Below are 22979 nucleotides of genomic sequence, written 5' to 3'. Positions count from 1 at the left end.
TCTCTCTCAGTGCAGTGTTAATGTCCTGTAGTGTCCAGTCAGTGTGTCTGGACTGTATTAACCCCTCTCTCTCAGTGCAGTGTTAATGTACTGTAGTGTCCAGTCAGTGTGTCTGGACTGTATTAACCCCTCTCTCTCAGTGCAGTGTTAATGTCCTGTAGTGTCCAGTCAGTGTGTCTGGACTGTATTAACCCCTCTCTCTCAGTGCAGTGTTCATGTCCTGTAGTGTCCAGTCAGTGTGTCTGGACTGTATTAACCCCTCTCTCTCAGTGCAGTGTTAATGTCCTGTAGTGTCCAGTCTGTGAGTCTGGACTGTATTAACCCCTCTCTCTCAGTGCAGTGTTAATGTACTGGAGTGTCCAGTCAGTGTGTCTGGACTGTATTAACCCCTCTCTCTCAGTGCAGTGTTAATGTCCTGTAGTGTCCAGTCAGTGATTGTCTGTTATATTACCTCCTCATTCTCTCCTTCACTCCTCTCATCTTTTCCTTCTCTCTCAATATTCTAATCCCCTGATCGTTGATTAAATAATCACAGATCAGGACATGGCCTCCTTAATCCTCTTTGCTTGAAAAGCAGCCAAACAACTGTCACTTTGTCACATTACGGGGATCCTGCACTGATGTACCAGGTACCTACCACTGTATCTATTCCTGGCTCCAGTCTTTACCACTAACTCCTACTCTGGTCTTACTACAGAGATTCCCTCTTTTATACTGGCAAGAGAGGTTAAAACATGTCCGCAGTCTTCTAAAATGGAGAGGTCAAAAACCACCTCACTTGCACCTAGAATTCCAGCAGACTGTTGAAAAATGTTGACAATTTCAAGATCAGCTGTCGACCAGAGGACACAAGTTGAAATGAAGTGTTTAAGACAGGAAACAGGGCGGATGTCTTTACACAGAGAGTGGTGGGTGTCTGGAATCCATGTTGCTGATGGTGACATCCTAGGAACAATGTTGTGAATAAGGTTGCATTAACTATGGCTCTTCACACACAGAGTTAATGAGACACAGAACAGGAGCTGGAAAGCTGCTGTTACAATAAACACCCTGCAAGAAGCGACAAGCATCCCCATTAATGACATCCGCTCGAAGGCAAATGCCTACGTCTCTCCAGTGTCACTAACAGAAAGGAGAGTCGCCTTTAACGCCGGGGTGTCCAGAGGTGGTCCTAGGGGGCCCCAGAAGAGTTATCCTCATAGGTCACCCTAAACCTGGCGTCTCAAAACCTGGACCTGTGGAGCCCCAATATTGTTAACCTCATAGGTCAGCCTAAATCTGGGGTATCCAACCCTGGTGTCAGGGAGCCCCAATATCATTATTCTTATAGGTTAATGTACCCCATAATCTGGGCTCTCCAACCCTGGTCCAGGGTATTCCCCATCCAGTTATTCTTCTGGGTCACCCTTCATCTGGGGTCTCTAACACTAGTCCAGGGTATCCCCAGTATTGTCCTAATAGGTAACCCTGAATCATATTGGTCACCCTGTTACTTGAAGATCACTAACACTTCTGTACGCCACTGATCAAGCGAGCAGGTGATGTTAAACCAGTGAACGCTGCTCGTCCAGGCTTGAGTCGTGTTCCGATTTCTGTTCCAGCTGATCTCTAAGTGATTTAAACCTGCTGGACTGGGGCTCCCCAGGACCAGGGCTGGAGACCCCCGCAGGAATCCGTTCAGGAGGAATGGAGGAGGGCATCAGGAGGGTCAGGGTTCGAGCACACAGGCCCAGGCAGGGAATCCGACAGAAGCTCCTGCAGAGCTCTCACGCCGTGGGGTGGAGAGTTTAATCCTTGCACGCATGTGGCCCGTCCACATGCACGTGGAGCTCGGTGCCGGTGGGACGTGTGGGGCTGGCACCCTTGACGAAATGGAGGAATGAGGCCTGGACAGAGCTGCCCTGCTGTACCCTCTCATACTCTTCTCCTTAGTCATCGAGGAAGCATGATGCTTCTCTGTGCTGGAGGTCTTGGGATGAGCAGTGGTTTAGCAAGATGCAACCCTGCGGCGTGATTCACCCTACAGTACAACCCTGTAGTGTCGTGTACATTTCCCATACAACCCTGCGGCGTGATTCACCATACAGTACAACCCTGTAGTGTCGTGTACATTTTCCATACAACCCTGCGGCGTGATTCACCATACAGTACAACCCTGTAGTGTCGTGTACATTTCCCATACAACCCTGCGGCGTGATTCACCATACAGTACAACCCTGTAGTGTCGTGTACATTTCCCATACAACCCTGCGGCGTGATTCACCATTCAGTACAACCCTGTAGTGTCGTGTACATTTCCCATACAACCCTGCGGCGTGATTCACCATACAGTACAACCCTGTAGTGTCGTGTACATTTCCCATACAACCCTGCGGCGTGATTCACCATACAGTACAACCCTGTAGTGTCGTGTACATTTCCCATACAACCCTGCGGCGTGATTCACCATACAGTACAACCCTGTAGTGTCGTGTACATTTCCCATACAACCCTGCGGCGTGATTCACCATACAGTACAACCCTGTAGTGTTGTGTACATTTCCCATAAAACCCTGCGGCGTGGTATAGATTGACCAGGTTTGCAGCAAGCCTGTGCACATGGACTGACAGCAGGTTAATGAAAGACTTAAAATTAGGGGAGACAACTAAAACCAGGCTGAGGTAATAAGTGGTGTCTTACTGCTGCTCCTTCTGTCTAAAATTCATGGCCAGCATTCTAGTCACCCATCATTCAGTTCATTCAGCCTAGAAGCTAGGAGAAAAACACATGAGCTCCCTAAAGTGCCTGAACTCCCTGATGTCCTCTTCAAGACAGCAACAGCAAAGGAATAAGGGATAGGAGACACACAGACAGAGGAGGTAATGGAAATCAGAGCAGGTGACAAAGACAGTTACAGTACATGACAGTAGACACAGTGAGAGGAAATAGCAGGAATAAAGCAGGTGATACAGAAACAAGTCTTGATATAAAATGGTGCCGTGTTTCAGTTCTATAGCACAGAGGCGCACAGCTGTCACTTATGTTACTGCTAATCCTCTGCTGTTTAATAATGCAGGATCTAAAGAACTGTGTCAGTGAGAGAGGGAGAAAACAGAGGAATTCAAATGAATATTATAGTGCCCTAATCTTGTGTTAATGGATTGTCATGTCCACTTAGTCCCTCTGCTGGTACTATATTAAGACTCATCACCCCCTCCCCTGTCTCATATCTGTAATCTGCAGGTAATCCATTGTCATCTGTCATTGTTATTCCCAGAGAGACATTAATTTCATATAATCCCACTGACCTCAACTGAACAGGCACACAAACACATTTAAACACAAGTCTTTAAAAGTGTTCTCTACAAATACACACTCTCTCACGTGCACACAGACTCACACACTAACCATGTCACACTCAGATGGGAAACAATAAGAGAGTATTTGACACAGAATTGTAGTGCTACCGAAGTTTGCCACTAGAGGGAAACCATGTACTTTCGATTTAGGCCTCAATGACAGACGAAGTAAGATGCAAGTGTTGCAAAGGGACGAGCAAAGGTTAATTCCACCTGGAGAAACAGCTTCTTCGGGTGCTCTTCAGGGCACAGGTGAAATCAGGTTTCTTTAGTCACTCTTCAGAAGATAAGAAACTTCAGGTGCTCTTCAGGGAACAGAAGAGTTCAAGTGATCTTCAGGCAACAGGAGTGTTCAGGTGATCTTCAGGTGCTCTTCGGTGTACAGAAGATTTCAGGGGATCTTTGGGGTACGAGAGAGTTTGCCTGCAGAGTCAGTTCTTCAGGCAATCTTCAGTGAACAGGAGAGTTCAGGTGATCTTCAGGAAACAGGAAAGTTCAGGTGATCTACAGGGGACAGGAGAGTTAGGTGATCTTCAGGGGACAGGAGAGTTTAGGTGATCTACAGGGGACAGGAGAGTTAGGTGATCTTCAGGGGACAGGAGAGTTTAGATGTTCTTCAGGTGCTCTTCATGGCACAGAAGAGTTCATGTGATCTTCAGGGAATATAGGAGAGTTCAGGTGACATAAGGTCCTCTTCAGGAGACAGGCAACCTCAGGTACGTTTAAGAACTCGGGTGCTCTTACGGGTACAGAAGACATCAGATGTCTTCAGCTATTCTTCAGGGGGGAAGATTGAGGTCAGGTGCTCTTTAAAGGTCAGGAGAGTTCAGCTGCTCTCCAGGGGACAGATGACTTTGTGGTAAGAAGAAGCTTTGGTGTTTTGCAGATGGTGATGAAGAGTTTGGTTTGTGCATCTTCACAGACCCACAGGTCATGTTCAAAACTACACATAGATTATCTACAGGCTTTGTAAGGGGAGTCTCCCTCTCAGGGGCATCAGCTGGTGATGATAACTCATACTGTTTGACAGTTGGCAACACTATTGGAGTACAGTAATGGTGGACAGAGGGGCTCTAAACATCCTGGAGAAAAATGTTTCTTCTTCCAATGTCCCAGAGGGAATACAAAAAGTGCAGTACACACTCTGAGGTCTGCAGCATCTGCAGTACACACTCTGAGGTTAGTAGTAGCAGCAGTAGAGACTCTGGGGTCAGCAGCAGCTACAGTAGAGACTCCAAGGTCAGCAGTAGCAGCAGTAGAGACTCTGAGGTCAGCAGCAGCAGCAGTAGAAACTGAGGTCAGCAGCAGCTACGGTAGCAGGAGCAGAAACTCTGAGATCAGCAGTAGCAGTTGCAGCCAAACCTATGAGGTCAGCAGTAGCAGCTGCAGTAGAAGCTCTGAGGTCAGCAGCTGCAGTAGAAGCTCTGAGGTCAGCAGCTGCAGTAGAAGCTCTGAGGTCAGCAGCTGCAGTAGAAGCTCTGAGGTCAGCAGTGCAGCTGCAGTAGAAGCTCTGAGGTCAGCAGTGCAGCTGCAGTAGAAGCTCTGAGGTCAGCAGTAGCAGCTGCAGTAGAAGCTCTGAGGTCAGCAGTGCAGCTGCAGTAGAAGCTCTGAGGTCAGCAGTAGCAGCTGGAGCAGCTGCAGTAGAAGCTCTGAGGTCAGCAGTAGCAGCTGGAGCAGCTGCAGTAGAAACTCTGAGGTCAGCAGCTGCAGTAGAAACTCTGAGGTCAGCAGCTGCAGTAGAAGCTCTGAGGTCAGCAGTAGCCTCAGTTGCACTATAATTTTTTATACCAGTGGCAGCTGTAGCAGCTGTCACCCACAGCCACACACAAATGCACATAAATGTATACAACAATGGAAAATCTTGGTAAAACCCACTTCCTCTAAATCTATATACAGAGCTGTAGTGGTTATAAAAAGCACACACAAATGCACATTGTAGTAGCAATGCATGTTATCACACCTCATTTCCTTGCTTGCACCACTTCTCTCTCAAGCAACCTGGACCTCTGACTTTCCCAACCACATAATTGCAACCAGTCCGATTCAAGACTTAACCTTTTCTGACAGGAAACTGCAGAACAGTAGCACTGCACTGAGAGAGAGGGGTTAATACAGTCCAGACACACTGACTGGACACTACAGGACATTAACACTGCACTGAGAGAGAGGGGTTAATACAGTCCAGACACACTGACTGGACACTACAGGACATTAACACTGCACTGAGAGAGAGGGGTTAATACAGTACAGACACACTGACTGGACACTTCAGGACATTAACACTGCACTGAGAGAGAGGGGTTAATACAGTACAGACACACTGACTGGACACTACAGGACATTAACACTGCACTGAGAAAGAGGGGTTAATACAGTACAAACACACTGACTGGACACTTCAGGACATTAACACTGCACTGAGAGAGAGGGGTTAATACAGTACAGACACACTGGACACTACAGGACATTAACACTGCACTGAGAGAGAGGGGTTAATACAGTCCAGACACACTGACTGGACACTACAGTACATTAACACTGCACTGAGAGAGAGGGGTTAATACAGTCCAGACACACTGACTGGACACTCCAGTACATTAACACTGCACTGAGAGAGAGGGGTTAATACAGTACAGACACACTGACTGGACACTACAGGACATTAACACTGCACTGAGAGAGAGGGATTAATACAGTCCAGAGGTCCTGTCTGAGTAGACAGTAAATATAAGCCCTGGAGACCTGGACCAGTCTGTCTATGATATAGAAAGATTGCAGTTCATGGTGCTGATCTGCCTGCAGAGTCTGGAGGGGGCGTTGCCACGTTCTGCTCTCTGCACTGCTGTGGTTTCCTGCTCCGCTTCAAGCACATCCTGTTTGTGATATTTCCGTCTGAGTTTCTAAATTCACATCAGTGTGTCTGTCCCTCCTGTCTCTGAGTCCCCTCGTGTCCCCTCTCACTTCAACGCTCTTCACTTCAGGTGCAAAACCGTTGGATCAGATTAAATAATACCTCAGAATTATGTAGCATTTTCCCCAGAGTATCTCAAAAGGGCACTAGCACCTGCACCTGCCCCATCAGCCCCTCCAGGGAGACACACAGCCCCCTCCTGCCCCAGTGGCCCCACCTGGGAGACACACAGCCCCCTCCTGCACCAGCAGCTCCACTGCACACAGTTCAGGGGAAGGAGAGAGAAACTGCTGTTCCAACAGTCAGGACACTGGGGTCAACACCCCTACTCTCACTGACAGTGTCCTGGGTCTGTAATGATCAGCAGTCAGGACACTGGGGTCAACACCCCTACTCTCACTGACAGTGTCCTGGGTCTGTAATGACCAGCAGTCAGGACACTGGGGTCAACACCCCTACTCTCACTGACAGTGTCCTGGGTCTGTAATGACCAGTAGTCAGGTTAATACAGTACAGACAAACAGAGAGAGGAATTAGTACAGTACATCTGTAATGGAAAAAAAAGACACTAGAATGGAGCAAATGTATTTTTAACAAAGCACACTCTCCTTCACCCAATATGAAAGAGAAGCTAGCAGGTGACCCCTCCATCTTCCCCCACACTCTCACACACAGTCCCACCGCAATCAGAACTGCAGGTCTCACTGCCGCCCCCCGATCTTGCTGCCCCCTGTACGAGACCCTTTCACGGAGCTGAGCCCCGGACTCGAACACGCTTTCTCTGGACCGCAGCACGCACTCTGGGGCAAGACGGGGACCGGCTGAGTCGAAGTGCACTGCGACCCCCCAGAACAAGGGAGGGGAACAAGAAGAGGACAAGGACGCTCTCTGCACGGTCCCCCACAGTGCCTCATGGGAGTGCACACCCTCCAGCGGGCCCAGGATTGCACTGTGACAACGTCTTCCCCTTGTGTATAATTCACTGTGCACACGGACATCCGACTCCCACACAACAGCACCATGCTGCCCGGCCCAACACTCTGAGTACTGCTCACTGCTGCTGCTGGTGTCAGTCCAGCTCCAGCCGGGCCCTGAGGACACATCCCCAATGAAAGCAGTGTTGTAAACTCGCAGGCAGGTAGAGAGGGGGGGAGTTTTCTCTAAATGTCTGTCGATGTTAATTGTATTTGTTTTTTTGCTTTGGCAACACTGCTTTTACACATTGGTCATGCCAATAAAGCACCTTGAATTGAAATGGAATACTGTAGGCAGGGAGAGTAAGACAGGCAGACAGTCAGGGAGAGAGACAGACAGTCAGGGAGACCGAGAGAGAGAGAGACAGACTGAGAGGGAGAGACGGAGAGACGGGCAGACACAGGGAGAGAGAGAAACAGTCAGAGACAGACAGAGAGAGACAGACAGAGAGACAGGCAGTCACAGGGAGAGAGACAGGCAGTCAGGGAGACAGACAGAAAGACATGCAGACACAGAGAGAGAGACAGTCAGGGAGAGAGACAGGCAGTCAGGGAGACAGACAGAGAGACAGGCAGTCACAGGGAGAGAGACAGGCAGTCAGGGAGACAGACAGAGAGATGGGCAGACACAGGGAGAGAGACAGACAGTCAGGGAGACAGACAGAGAGATGGGCAGACACAGGGAGAGAGACAGACAGTCAGGGAGACAGACAGAAAGACATGCAGACACAGGGAGAGAGACAGTCAGGGAGAGAGACAGACAGGCGGACAGGCATGCAGACACAGGGAGAGAGAGAGACAGTCAGGGAGAGAGACAGACAGGCGGACAGACGGGCAGTCACAGGGAGAGAGACAGACAGTCAGGCAGAGAGACAGGCAGTCACAGGGAGAGAGTCAGACAGAGAGGCAGAAATTCGGACAGACACGTTGACGGGATAATAGATACCTTGATAGATTTTTAAGTTTTAAAATCCCCTTTAATTCAACCATTTAATAAAATCAAACAACACTCGTTCGGCACGCCACACTTCATCAATCCTACAGGCACTGAGTTAATGCTGCTCTCAATCACATCAGTTAGAACCACAACAACATCATAATAGATTTTCGTTCTTGCACTTAACCATAACGAAGCCATTGCATTTAAAAACAGCTAGAGAGAAATATCGCTATATCAGCAAGAAGTCTTAATTAAACTAGTTTCTATATATTGAATTTGGCTTTCGTGATTCTAGATATTGTCTTTTGTTTTGTGATTAAAAGTTGTTACTGTGTTGATATTTTTCTTCGATAGTTTCGATTCTAATTTAATTAGATAAATATTTTCTCTTGTAAGAAACAAAGTTTATTATTTATTTTTTTAAAGTTTCGTTTGTGTTTGTAGCCTGTTTATTTTATTTATTTTATTTTTAAACAAACGCGTGTGTTTGTACGAATTTAAGATGACTCACTCCCTCCTGTTATTACGGAATGAAATCTGGCTGCATCGCTTTGTAATCTCTGGTATATTGGCGAATACTGCAAAAATTCCACTGCAATAAATATATAAACTATACCAAAAACACCTAGTAAAAACTAATATTTTTAATGTTACTAAAAGTGACAAATCACGAGAAAATGTTAAAATTGTACATAGTTTCTGTTGTTATTTATCGCTAGAAAGATTTTTCTTTGAAAATCCCCAGCGTATATCAGATATATCTTATTTTTTTTTAATTAACGAACTGAGTTAATGGAAACGCAGCCGACCGAGTCTGAGGAGAGACAGGGGGACACGGTCCGCGCGCGCGACCCCGGAGCACGGCTCTGCCTCGAGACCGAAGTCGCCGCCCGCTCGTGCCGCCCGCGCCGCTCGCTCGCGCTCCCTGGTCTCTGTGATGTGGGAAGCGTTGGAGGGCGAGAAGAGGGCTCGCAGAAAGATCACGACAAAACCCCACAAAATAAAGACCCGAACGAGCGAGAAGGGAAGGAGAGGCAGGACTGTACGGTCGTGTACTTGTGTCAGTGATTCGGTAGTAATTACATGAGCGTGGTCGCTGGTTCCTGTAAGTGTATTATTATTATTATTATTATTATTATTATTATTATTATTATTATTATTATTATTATGCCATTCTTCCGCCCTTTCCCAAAAGAACTGACGTGACGGTCGCCGGTTCAAGCGGACTTTCTCTCCCGAGTGCTGTTTACACCTGATCTCTTTTCGCAAAACCGCTGGGTTTGTATCGACAGGTTTCTTATGTCAAATTAACGACATAATGTGAACCGAGAGAACGGCGAGTCGTTCTCTGCCTTCCCTGCTGTAGTTTAACAAAAGGTATTTTACGCAGTATTCTGTGAACCGTGGATTATTCTGTAAAGCGTTATGTGACAGTGTGGGCGCAATTACAGTACATACGAAAATAAGAAAACTCTCGAATGTTCTTAAATTAAGAGATTCAATTATTTTTATTTTATTAATATCAGAAAAGATTAATAGAACATGGCTGATTTGTGCTATATAACTGAAACATAGCTTGGAGGCACCAGTAAATACATGACACAGGTCTCATCAGAGACATTTAGCATAAAACTGAAACAGAGCTTGCAGAGACTAGAAAATAGCTAACACAGGTCTTATTAGTGACACATGTACGGTCTTATTAGCATAAAACTGAAACAGAGCTTGCAGAGACTAGAAAATACTGTACCTGACACAGGTCTCATCAGAGACACATGGAGGGTCTGTATGAGTACAGTACTGAAACACAGTGTGCAGGCACTAGTAAATACCTGACACAGGACTCGTCAGAGACACACGGAGTATCTGTATGAGTACAGTACTGAAACACAGTGTGCAGGCACTAGTAAATACCTGACACAGGTCTCATCAGAGACACATGGAGGGTCTGCATGAGTACAGTACTGAAACACAGTGTGCAGGCACTAGTAAATACCTGACACAGGACTCGTCAGAGACACACGGAGTATCTGTATGAGTACAGTACTGAAACACAGTGTGCAGGCACTAGTAAATACCTGACACAGGTCTCATCAGAGACACATGGAGGGTCTGCATGAGTACAGTACTGAAACACAGTGTGCAGGCACTAGTAAATACTGTACCTGACACAGGTCTCATCAGAGACACATGGAGGGTCTGTATGAGTACAGTACTGAAACACAGTGTGCAGGCACTAGTAAATACTGTACCTGACACAGGTCTCATCAGAGACACATGGAGGGTCTGTATGAGTACAGTACTGAAAAACAGTGCGCAGGCACTAGTAAATACCTGACACAGGTCTCATCAGAGACACACGGAGTATCTGTATGAGTACAGTACTGAAACACAGTGTGCAGGCACTAGTAAATACCTGACACAGGTCTCGTCAGAGACACACGGAGGGTCTGTATTAGCAGACCCCTGAGAACACACCTTGGTGAAGATAAAACAAGAAATACGAAGAGAGTAGAATAAACAGGTCAAATTGGCATAAAATACGGAAGCAGGAGAGACAGGAAAAGGACCATAGAGTGATCCGAATTCATTCTTTTACAGCGCTTATTCCTCGTCTCAGAACTCAGACAGGCACAGCTGCTAAACAGAACAGGAAGAGTAATCACAACAATAATTACTTTGATTAACTCATCATTCAACCATGACGCAAGCTCCTTTCTGAAATCGCAATCATTATAAACACTAGTTATATTCGGTTTAGAAACGTATGGCTGTTATTCTAACATGACTGTGATTATTAACCATGCCGACCGCATGGCGCAGTGAACCCGTCTGCTCCCCGCGCAGGGAATCCCAGGAAAACTGTGGGATGTGGGAGTAAGGACCCCCCATCCCTGTCCCACAGAGCCCCATTCCAGCTTGGGAAGCGCCGACTCCTCGGGTTCTCAAGCCCTGAGCAATTCACACAGGATCCGCAGCAGTGGAAAGGTTAATTCCCAGACTTTAGCGAGAGCGCTTAAAAAGCAGTCCATCGCAGTTACAGGTTACTGGTGCAAGGGATTACTTCTAGAAATTAACCAGAGGTGGGGGGATTTAAACAATGGCATTAGTGATCTTCAAATCCAACATCTAATTCATTTTAAACAGTAAACCCTTATACGGTAGTAACTTGTCACTGTAATGATAATCTGGGGACTTAAAAAAATTATTTAGCAATCACAATTTAGCACATTTATTCATTTAATCGTACAATAATTGAGTAACAGCAAGAGCAGAGTCCAGCCAGTACAGGAGTGCCCCCGCCAGGTCCTGGAGAGCTCCAGGCCAGCAGGTGTTGTAGGTCACCCGTTACAAGGAGAACCGTTTCTGGAGCCTTTCTGAAGTGAATTTAACGAACCACCTGTGTTAATGAGTTCAGTTACACAGGTGATGTGTGAAATTAATTTAGATTAAGATTTAAACCACTCCTCGTCGATCGTTGAGATCTAAACTCCTGGTAGTCTTCAGCTATCAAGGAGCGGAGGTGTCTTACTTGAGAAGATTACTCGCCTGGGTCATGAGCCCTTTACGGGTATTTCCGGTCTTTAAAACAGGTGGCCAGGAAGGGCTGCGCTCCGCAGAGACATGATTGGAGACCTTGGCATTAAAGATTGTCTAAAGCAAAAGATTCAAAGAATAACAAAAACAAAAGGTGGATTTAATACGTAGAATCACAAGTCCAGTTAAAACGTAAACATATTTATCTTCCATTTTATAACTTTTAGGTTTATTTTTTTTAAGACAAAAGCACACGTTAAATCAAAGGATCTCGGACCGAGCTGTTTCCCATCATGATCCTTAGTCACCTGGTCATTAAAGATCTGCTGCTCCCTTCCAGGACAGAACAAACATTTTAAAAGATCTTAATCCGTCTCCAGCCCGGAAATTACAGCGTAAAACGAGGGAATCTCGTATTCGGGAAATGGAATTTCCAAGCCTCCTTTCTTTCATTTCTGCTCGATTCGATCTCAGTCTTTCGTTTTCGCTCGCCGTTGTCTCATGCTATGCCGCTCTGGGGGTGTTTCAGAGAGAGCTTGTTTACTCGGTACGACCTCCTCCTCCGGCCCCCAGGGGCAGGGACGGGGCGCGCGTGTCTTTCCGTAAGCCGGCGGTACCGGTAAACCACCGCCCGCCGGCGATCACACACACGGGCGGGACAGAGATGATTGTCACTCCTTTCCCTCGCCGGCACTTGGGCAGAACCGAAACCCCGCAGTGACGGAGCGAGAGCGACGGAGGAAAGGTGTGAGCGGACGGCAGGAGTGAGTAACTGTACAGACAAAACAGAAACACTGGCTCATGGGATCGAGAGTGTGTAGGAGAGAGAGACAGGTACAGAAAGACACAGCACTGAGAGAGAGGGGTTAATACAGTCCAGACACACTGACTGGACACTACAGGACATTAACACTGCACTGAGAGAGAGGGGTTAATACAGTCCAGACACACTGACTGGACACTACAGGACATTAACACTGCACTGAGAGAGAGGGGTTAATACAGTCCAGACACACTGACTGGACACTACAGGACATTAACACTGCACTGAGAGAGAGGGGTTTATACAGTCCAGACACACTGACTGGACACTACAGGACATTAACACTGCACTGAGAGAGAGGGGTTAATACAGTACAGACACACTGACTGGACACTACAGGACATTAACACTGCACTGAGATAGAGGGGTTAATACAGTCCAGACACACTGACTGGACACTACAGGACATTAACACTGCACTGAGAGAGAGGGGTTAATACAGTACAGACACACTGACTGGACACTACAGGACATTAACACTGCACTGAGAGAGAGGAGTTAATACAGTCCAGACACACTGACTGGACACTACAGGACATTAACACTGCACTGAGAGAGAGGGGTTAATACAGTCCAGACACACTGACTGGACACTACAGGACATTAACACTGCACTGAGAGAGAGGGGTTAATACAGTCCAGACACACTGACTGGACACTACAGTACATTAACACTGCACTGAGAGAGAGGGGTTAATACAGTCCAGACACCCTGACTGGACACTCCGGCACACTAACACTGCACTGAGAGACCAGCAGTTTGTAAGACAGACAGAAGGTTTGTGAGATGTTTTCTCCTCTCCGAGAAAGACTTCAACTCCCTATTGCTCCACTCCCTCTGCCTCCCCCTCCTCTCCTCTCTCTTCTGCTGTATGTGAGCCCCTTCCTCTTTATCCGCCTGACTTTCTGAAATGTCAAGCCCTTTGTTCTGAGGAAGCTCTGCACCGCTCGGAGAGATGAGAGAGAGAGGGGGGAAAGAGAGAGGGAGGGAGAGAGAACAGTTCTAACACACCTCTCATATTTCCTTTTGAGGGTGTGCTGTCTGTCTTCAGTCTTTTCCTTTTTCATCTTCTGTGTGCGTCTGAGCACGCGTCGACTAACGGTAAGATTGACCATTATTATCAGTTGCGTGCTGCCGGAATGGTGGTAGCGGTAGGAGTATTGGTATCCTAGTACCGGTAGTACAGTAGTACTCGTAGTAGCGGTGGGGTAGCAGTGGTAGTACGAGTACTGGTAGAAATAATGGTGCTAGCAGTGGTAACACCAGTATCGGTGGTAGTGGGAGTATTGGTAGTAATAATTTTGGTAGCGGGGTAATAAGAGTAATGGTGGTAGCAGCGGTGGACCAGGCCTTTCTTTAATGTGGCTTCACACGGTGAACAAGGCTGTGACTGTGGACTCTGTGTCTGTGCTGTACAGAGCACTTGAAGACACAGAATGGCCCTCTGCACTGCTGGAGGAGGAGTGTTAAACTGGTGTGGAAGCATCACAGCAAACGGAGGCAGAATGGAGAACAGCAAAGGGTGCTGAGGCCATTCAGAGAGCACGAGGCCAGGAGGGAGAGGGCGTAAGGACTGATACTTTTGTTCCCGGTGCAAATTTCCTTAAAGAGTTTGACCACTATAATGGTGATGAGCAGCGAATTCTCGATCCGGCCGGACTGATTCGGTGTGCACTCTCCTTGTCTTGTCTCCGTGCGTGTCAAGGAATCCCAGGACAGTGTACTGTAGCTCCCCAGTGCAGACAGGAAGACTCTGAGGCTCAGGAATGGCGCAGCATTGCGAATTGACAGTTTTTCAGCAGAAAAAAGGCTGAGGGGACCCAGATTGAAATGCCCTCGTAGACAGGTCTCCCCGACAGTCTTCAGAAACGGGCAGAGCAACAAAGAAGCACAGGGGACCGGGAATGATCCCTCAAATGGGTTATAAATCTGAGAAGGAGGCACTTCTTCATTACTCAAAGAAAAGGTTTTCAGAGTGTGGGAGAAGCTACCAGCCATGTTATTGAATGCGGTTGACAGCCGGATGGGATCCTTGCATCAATTAGCTATGAACTACCAAATAGCCAAGGTGGGCCGAATGGCCTCCTGTCGTCCCTGACCTCTCATGTTCCTGTCCTCTAATCGTACCGAGAAACAGTGTCGTGACTTTTAACTGTCACACATGCAGTATGTGTGAGCTCTCTCATGTTCCTGTCCTCTAATCGTACCGAGAAACAGTGTCGTGACTTTTAACTGTCACACATGCAGTGTGTGTGAGCTCTCTCATGTTCCTGTCCTCCTATCGTACCGTGAAACAGTGTCGTGACTTTTAACTGTCACACATGCAGTGTGTGTGAGCTCTCTCATGTTCCTGTCCTCTAATCGTACCGAGAAACAGTGTCGTGACTTTTAACTGTCACACATGCAGTGTGTGTGAGCTCTCTCATGTTCCTGTCCTCCTATCGTACCGAGAAACAGTGTCGTGACTTTTAACTGTCACACATGCAGTGTGTGTGAGCTTTCTCGTGTTCCTGTCCTCCTATCGTACCGAGAAACAGTGTCGTGACTTTTAACTGTCACACATGCAGTGTGTGTGAGCTCTCTCATGTTCCTGTCCTCTAATCGTACCGAGAAACAGTGTCGTGACTTTTAACTGTCACACATGCAGTGTGTGTGAGCTCTCTCATGTTCCTGTCCTCCTATCGTACCGAGAAACAGTGTCGTGACTTTTAACTGTCACACATGCAGTGTGTGTGAGCTTTCTCGTGTTCCTGTCCTCTGATCGTACTGAGAAACAGTGTCGTGACTTTTGACAATGCTACACATGCAGCATGTGAGCTCTCATTTCTCTGTGCCTCACTCTCCTTTGATTTACTCGGCTACTGTAAACGTACTCATGGTGAAAGGATACTGTACATTGTACACTCTCTCTACAATCTACTCTACCAGAATACACTCTACTGTTACTCTAGCAAAGTACAGTCGGTTGTTACTTTAAAAATGTATGTTAGTGTTACTCTACTGTTTGTCTAGCAAAGTACGCTAGTATCACTCTAGCAAAGTACGCTAGTGTTACTCTAGAAATGTACGCTAGTGTTGCTCTAGCAATGTATACTCTACTTTTATTCTAGTAAAGTACACTGCTGTTACTCTAACAATGTACGCTAATGTTAAGCTAACAAAGTACACTCTTCTGTTACTCTAGCAATGTACGCTAACATTACACTATCGAAGTACACTCTTCTGAGTTCACTACTGTTAATTTAACAAAGTATATTCTGGTGTTGCTTTAGTAAAATTTACTCAGGTTTTTTGAGTAAAATATACTCCAGTCTTACTCTCACAAAGTATACTCCAGGTTTAGAATTAGTGAGATGAGCCAAAATCACAAAATAAGTTTTTTTACATTATTTTGCACTATGATTGTTGTTTTCAGACTAATGATACTAGGGACTGGAAAAAAACTAAATGGGAACAACATTGGCAATCCAGAACCTTTGGCTCAGCTCTCCCCAGGGTCAGACATTCACGATTGCATCTCTGTTTTTTACGACCCATGGTTCAGTCTTGTCCAGTTGATGTCGTCTGGCGCTCAGTGCCGTGCGGGGCTCGGAGCTCTCCCGTCTCCCGCCTGTCCGCACCAGAGGAACACACCACGTGAGTCAGCGCAACCGAGACTGTACGTGGATGTTTTGTACCTTAAAGATTTAGTTCTGAACATCTCGGAAATATTTTACACCTCGGCGGAGCAACTTGCGAGCCCCTTTCGTCTGAAAATGAGAAATACCGAGACAGAACGAATGCACGGCAGTCGAAACCCGAACTGGGTTTGGATTTCCCCAGCGCACAGGGGCTACCCACACGTTTGATCGCCTACTTAATTGATTAATTAAGTGGTCGGTCAATGAAGTGCTGAGTTATTGAAAATTCAGACTGAAGCCCTTGTCCGAGGAGTGGGTTACATAATGAAACACTAGGTATGATAAATACATGTCTCAAATGATGGACACAGAATAATTTCTCAAATTAAAGATTTTGTAAAAAAAATCGTTTCAACAGACGGCAGCAACATATTAAGGATAAAATGGATGAGGCTGATTGCAGATAGTGTGAAGGAAGTTCATAATGTTACCAAAGAAGAATAACCGATCTTGTTTTTCCTCTTTATAACGTGTGGGGTTTTGCGCGCTGACCTTACAACTCTCTATTTCCAGGACAGTTGACCTAGACGGGTCTCTGTGATTTCTCTGGACTTTCGTAATTATACGGAGCATAGAAAAGGCTTCTAACTTTCTAAATCCGTGCACAATACAAAAAGAAAAAAGTAGGCCTTAACCCACCCGTTTATTTAAGACATTTTGTACATCGATTTTGAAAAACATGACACGAGGAGCCTCGCAATCTTTCACTTTCCGAAGACAGGGAGGTTCGAGAATAAAGACCCGGTTCTGTGCTAAATCGGTCTTAGTTGATCTGGGAACGTGTTTCCATCGCGTCACGCTGCGTTGCAGATTGACCCACCAGTGTTAGCAAATCTCCACGGCTCCAAAGAGGTCTGGTCCAGCTGTTGGTGACAGCGGACACACTATACCGTAACACGGCCCACCTGCAGTGATATTGCCACCAGGTATGTGATGACGAACAAAACATACATTTAATCCAGGCCCTGCATTTTCAGTAACTCCTGAGTTCACCTTCATCAGGGGTTGCAATCAGACGGAATTTCTCTCTCGATCGCAGGAGCAGTTTCAGAGAACAGAAGAGATTTAACACATTAAATTTGTGTTGACCTTACAAGTGACCTTTACAAGTGCCCAACTTCGGCATCTGAGTTTAAAATGAGAGTGTGAAGTAAAAGTGAATCCTTTTATACGATAAGTAAATTTTAAAACAAGATGGAAATATACCTAGTTGTGGAAATATATAATCCTGTATTTAATCTGGTTGGTTTATGGTGGACATGCAGCTATCATTAGTAAACAGTTATCATGTGTGACCCACACTGCTACTAAAACTACTGCACAGAGAGAGACAGACTAGGAATATTGATGATGTCACACTGTGTCCAGCAGACACTGCCCAGAGAGAGACAGGCTGTGGATATTGATGTCACACTGTGTGCAGTAGTCACTGTCCTGAGAGAGAGACATACCTGTGGATATTGATGTCACACTGTGTCCAGTAGACACTGTCCAGAGAGAGAGAGACAGGCTGTGGATATTGATGTCACACTGTGTGCAGTAGACACTGTCCAGAGTGAGAAATGTTGTGGATATTGATGTCACACTTTGTGTAGTAGACACTGTCCAGAGAGAGACAGGGCGTGGATATTGATGTTACACTATCCCTGTTATATCATATTTTTACTTCAATTAGTGAATGCTGTTTGTAAAACTACACCAGTTATATTAAGAAAGCTGGCCATGATTTTTCAGTATCATTAATAAGGCATGTGTTAGCTGTTTTGAACCCAAAAAGATATCCTTCTTATTCGCAGGGTACAGTTTCTGACATGTCTACAAGAAGCAAAAAAACATGCATGGTAGGGAATAGCTCTCCTATATCATATATACAGTATACTGCGGCTATACCTAATGCACTGCAAATCAATAGAAATATGGCAAACACTAAGAGAACATGACAGAAGATACAGTACTGCGCAGATTTCTATGATTAAAATTAGTATTAAAAGTGAACATAAAGCACGTACTTTTACAGTTATTGTGTGAGATCATTGTCAGGTACATGCGATGAAATTTGAAAGATAGGATGGGTAAAATGGAGGAAAACACGTGTGAATTCTGAATTGAGCCTTGGATTCAGTTTGATTAGCTTCTGGCCTCTGAAAATATCCTAGAAACATCAATAACTCTGCAGTTACTGGCCTGACACTGCAAAGAAACTAAAGACAAGGAGGAAGGTGCTGTAGGCATGGTTTGTATAAAAAGAGTCAAAGCATTTGTGGGAGTGTGGAACAATCTACCCCGCTATGTTGAAGCCTAAATCATGGCTTCTTTCAAGACCCAGCGAGGACACGCAATCACACAGCCAGGACAGGGGGGCACTTCTTTACACAAAGGGTTGTGGGAGTGTGGAACAAGACCAGCAAGTTGAAACTGATGCCTTGGATTCTGTCAACATACAGCTGGATAATCCTCAGATCAATTAGCTACTAACCACCTAAAAAGCTGGAAGGACTCAATGCCCTCCCTTTTCTGCAACCCATCTTGTTCAGCTTTCCATCTTCAATAGCTTCAACAGACTCTCTCTGGCTGTTTTAATACTGTGCATGTTATGCCTGATTACACTGGACTAACAGCAGCACGATCTGATGTGGTAGACGCTCTTGTGTTGTTATTGTACTAGATTAATAACAGCACGATCTGCTGTGGTAGACGCTCTTGTGTTTTTACTTATTAAACTAGATGAATAGCAGCACGATCTGCTGTAGTAGACGCTCTTGTGTTCTTATTATACTAGATGAATAGCACCACGATCTGCTGTGGTAGACGCTCTTGTGTTCTTATTATACTAGATGAATAGCACCACGATCTGCTGTGGTAGACGCTCTTGTGTTCTTATTGTTCTAGATGAATAGCACCACGATCTGCTGTGGTAGAAGCTCTTGTGTTCTTATTAAACTAGATGAATAGCAGCACGATCTGCTGTGGTAGAAGCTCTGTTCTTATTGTTCTAGATGAATAGCACCACGATCTGCTGTGGTAGACACTCTTGTGTTCTTATTATACTAGATAAATAGCAGCAGGATCTGCTGTGGTAGAAGCTCTTGTGTTCTTACTTATTGTACTAGAATAATAGTAGCATGACCTGCTGTAGTAGAAGCTCTTATGTTCTTACATTTTGCATGAGGGGTTTTTAACCTTTTTTGGACGGGACCCAGATTAAGTCTGGGAGCGAGCTTCAAGACCCCGTGGTTCAGTTTTTAATGAATTTCCTTTTAAGCCCTTTGCTGTCATCTTCAAATTAAGTGCATTATTGTTATTAAAATATAACACTTAGGAAATATACGAACTTTTACAAAATAATAATAATAAAATATGAATAGCAATTAGTAATTAATGAGTAAGGAAATATTAGAAAGATGTCACAGGACTCAAACAGTAACTTATTGGTATATTAATGTGAATCTTGACTGTGCACAAGCCTTGAAAGTTGGCTGTGTTTGTGTATTTATCCCGCACGAGTTGTTATGAACCCCGTGCAGGTTACTGGGAGAGTCCGATGGCTAACGAGTCCGGGAGGAGCGAGGCAGCAGGGTAGAGCTCCGAATCCGAATCCGCGAGGCAGACGATTCCAGAGAGGGCGAGACGGAAGAGCAGTCGGAAGGTCCAAGGCTAGAAAGGTCTGCGTGTCGGCGGCCAGAGGTTCGAGGACGATGCGAGCTCAGGAGGCAGACAGGTTCCTAATACCGAGCGAGGACTAGTGAGGGACGAGGAGATTGAATAATGAGGGTCAGCTGATGCCGGCTGCACTTGGAACAGTATGGACAGGCGGCGCGTTGAGTCGTGCTCCGGTTGCAGTCGGCTTGAGAGCTTCGTTTATGCGATGGCAAGTGCTGAAAATCCTGCTGCACCCGAGTACTGTATGTCGTAGAGAAAGACAGAACTTTCAGAGTTGCATTTCGGGGGATTGATTTTTCTTCCTTCCCTTTGATCCAGAACGCCCTGACTTAATGATTCCGTTGGCTTTTGAAAGTTGTAGCGCCCTGTCGGCTCGGTTCTGGACCTCGGCACGCTGCTCTTGCAGGCCAGCAGTGCTTCAGATGTCATGAGCCGGGTCTTCGGTGTTGGTGTGTGATGGGCTGCAGACCCTGCTGTTTATTCCCATCCTCGACGCAGAATGTTACACAGGGCCTGTGTGCGGCCTGAACGTTACACTTGTTTAACCGAGGAGCGCTCGTTTACTTTGAGCTATATTTGATATCTGCAAATAGATGTGGAAGATGTTTCCTTTATACTAATTACTTTCCACAAAAGAGAGGCGATTCTTTGATTCTTCTTTAACGAAGATGGTGCTTTCATGAAGACAGTAGTCTGCTTCCGAAATAATTATTTTTAAAGAAAGTCGCAAAACGTTTTTTTTCTATGATTTTTCAGGTTTTTCATTCATCATCACTGTTAAACGGAGCAATGTTAAAGCATTCTGCATCGATATTTTATTCCTCCGTGAGGCTAAAAACAGGCTTGTGTAGAAGGAAAGAAATGTCAGTTTATTCAAGAGGGTCGTGGCGATCCGAAGTGGCTTGGTGACCCATTGTTGGGCTGCAACACCCGTAACAGACTAATACCAGCACAGCCTTCTGGGGCAGATGCTCCTGTGCTCCTATCCTTGTCTATTAGGCATTTATTACCAACAGAAACTAAAAGGTACCAACAAAACCTATATACTGTATGAAGGCTTTTCAATGAACAGCCCAAGGCAGGGCACGAGTTAGCCCAGAGGGGTCTGTGTAAACCGAGCGCCCGAACGCCATATTCAGCTTCAGCAGGAGCTCCTGGGGCTCTCGCGGGTCAGCAGGAACGCCAAGACAGCTGACTTTGCCCAGGCTTGAGCACACTTGGAGGTACAACTTTCTGAGTCCAGTAGCTCCTGGGCGTGGGCAGAGGCCCTGGTGTGCCAGGCAGGCAGGACTGGGGTTAGCGCCATGCCTGTGATAACCACAGGGTGGATGCTCAAGGTGGGAAGGGTTTCCCTGGTACTCCCTCCACTCATGAGACCGGTTGCCATATGGCGAAGTGAAAGAAGACTGACAAGCGAGGGGCATGCCGCATCATCAGGCAAAGCTGGGGTGCAGAAAGGCCCGGCCAGATCAGCCCGCAGTGTGGTGATGCTGCTGTCCTAACCATGAGCACTTGCAGCTCTGGGGGCTGGGGTACAGAAAGGCCCGGCCAGATCAGCCCGCAGTGTGGTGATGCTGCTGTCCTAACCATGAGCACTTGCAGCACTGGGGGCTGGGGTACAGAGAGGCCCGGCCAGCTCAGCCCGCAGTGTGGTGATGCTGCTGTCCTAACCATGAGCACTTGCAGCGCTGGGGGCTGGGGTACAGAAAGGCCCGGCCAGCTCAGCCCGCAGTGTGGTGATGCTGCTGTCCTAACCATGAGCACTTGCAGCGCTGGGGGCTGGGGTACAGAAAGGCCCGGCCAGCTCAGCCCGCAGTGTGGTGATGCTGCTGTCCTAACCATGAGCACTTGCAGCGCTGGGGGCTGGGGTACAGAAAGGCCCGGCCAGATCAGCCCGCAGTGTGGTGATGCTGCTGTCCTACCCATGAGCACTTGCAGCGCTGGGGGCTGGGGTACAGAGAGGCCCGGCCAGATCAGCCCGCAGTGTTTCAGAAGGGATGTCCCTCAGGAAGTGGAGCTGTGTGGGCTGGGGACCCCACGAGCTCCCGGAATCAGAGCCCGGCAGGGTCAGGGAGAGCTTGTCTCGTCACACCAGCACCCAGCCGTGTCCACCTCTCCCGCCCTTTAAAGATCCTGTCCTCTTGAACCACTGTCCAGCAGGGGGCCCGGTCATCAGCCCCAGGAGCCTGGCACGGGTTCGATGCAGCAGCCTGTTGGTGAGACTCAAGCCTGCCCAGGCGGGCCTTGGTAGAAAAGTGATCACGAGTTCAACTGGGTTTGCCCAACCCTAGATCATTCACGGTTATAACGGAGGCTGTGTGTGAGCAAACAGTTCTGTTCTACAGCACCCTCCCTGCACGCAGAGATGCTAAATGTTAGCAATAAGTGCAGAAATAAACCGATGAGTCTAGAGCATAAGAATGCTGGGGTGGCAGTTTTGCTCCGGTGTCCTTGAGGTTCTGGCTGGGTTAATCGGGCTCTCTGTTTTGGGGTCCCATCCAGAGTGTAGTCCTGCCTTACTCCCTGTGTTTTGGAGCTGCGCTCCAGATTGCCCTGAGGCTCGCTAAGAACAGACCGCTGGATATGTGGGATAATCAGTACATCGCTACATCTTGCCAGTGCATGAAGAGTTAAACAGCAGTTCTCCAATAAGTGACCTTGTAAATCCGGTGATATTGGAAACAAACGAATTCTGTATATTTCCGCACCGGTATTAACAAGGAGCAATTACAGTGTATCGCTATAAAGGTGCTGGGGCAATACGTGCTTCACTTTTTATGTCTGCAAAATGCTAGCGCTGAGAACCCAGGCATGCCAAGCAAACTCCCATTGCAAAGGCGCTTGAGCCGGCCCAGGTTTTATCAGCAGCTGGTTCTCATTGGCAAACCAGCAGCAGAGGCAGGACATTCCGAGCACAATCGACACGTTAGCTTTTGAGTTTCGTCCGTTCTGTTTGCTGTGAGTCTGAGCTGTATCAGCTCTTGGGGATTTGAATTCTTGTGCCACTGCAGCGCTGTTCTGCTTCTGCCTTGAGCGTGAGCAGGTCTTTGAGAAGCTGTTTACTCCAGGGTAGCCCAATGCCATGCCGAATGTTGCAGGTTTTTTTTAAAAGCT

At 46.8% G+C, this 22979-nt stretch overlaps 1 protein-coding gene across 3 annotated transcripts in view; it reads left to right on the top strand.

The window, feature by feature from the left end:
- Window positions 1-9085: 9085 nt before the first annotated feature.
- The window catches only part of LOC107078191 (T-cell differentiation antigen CD6), a 33885-nt gene continuing 19991 nt past the window's right edge, over window positions 9086-22979 (top strand). Inside the window, exons 1-2 of one of the 3 annotated variants that reach the window (XM_069191343.1) lie at window positions 13507-13626; window positions 16070-16161. In XM_069191343.1, the coding sequence (XP_069047444.1) occupies window positions 16083-16161 (79 nt within the window). In that variant the 5' untranslated portion in view covers window positions 13507-13626; window positions 16070-16082. Of the gene's footprint in view, window positions 9270-13506; window positions 13627-16069; window positions 16162-22979 lie in introns of those variants that run through there. The other 2 variants (XM_069191344.1, XM_069191345.1) reach the window with 2 other exon arrangements.

Source organism: Lepisosteus oculatus, chromosome 6 (genome assembly GCF_040954835.1).
Source record: "Lepisosteus oculatus isolate fLepOcu1 chromosome 6, fLepOcu1.hap2, whole genome shotgun sequence".
Taxonomy (NCBI): Eukaryota; Metazoa; Chordata; class Actinopteri; order Semionotiformes; family Lepisosteidae; genus Lepisosteus; species Lepisosteus oculatus.
Note: the sequence above shows the minus strand (reverse complement) of the source record. Positions and strands in the feature narration are given on the sequence as shown.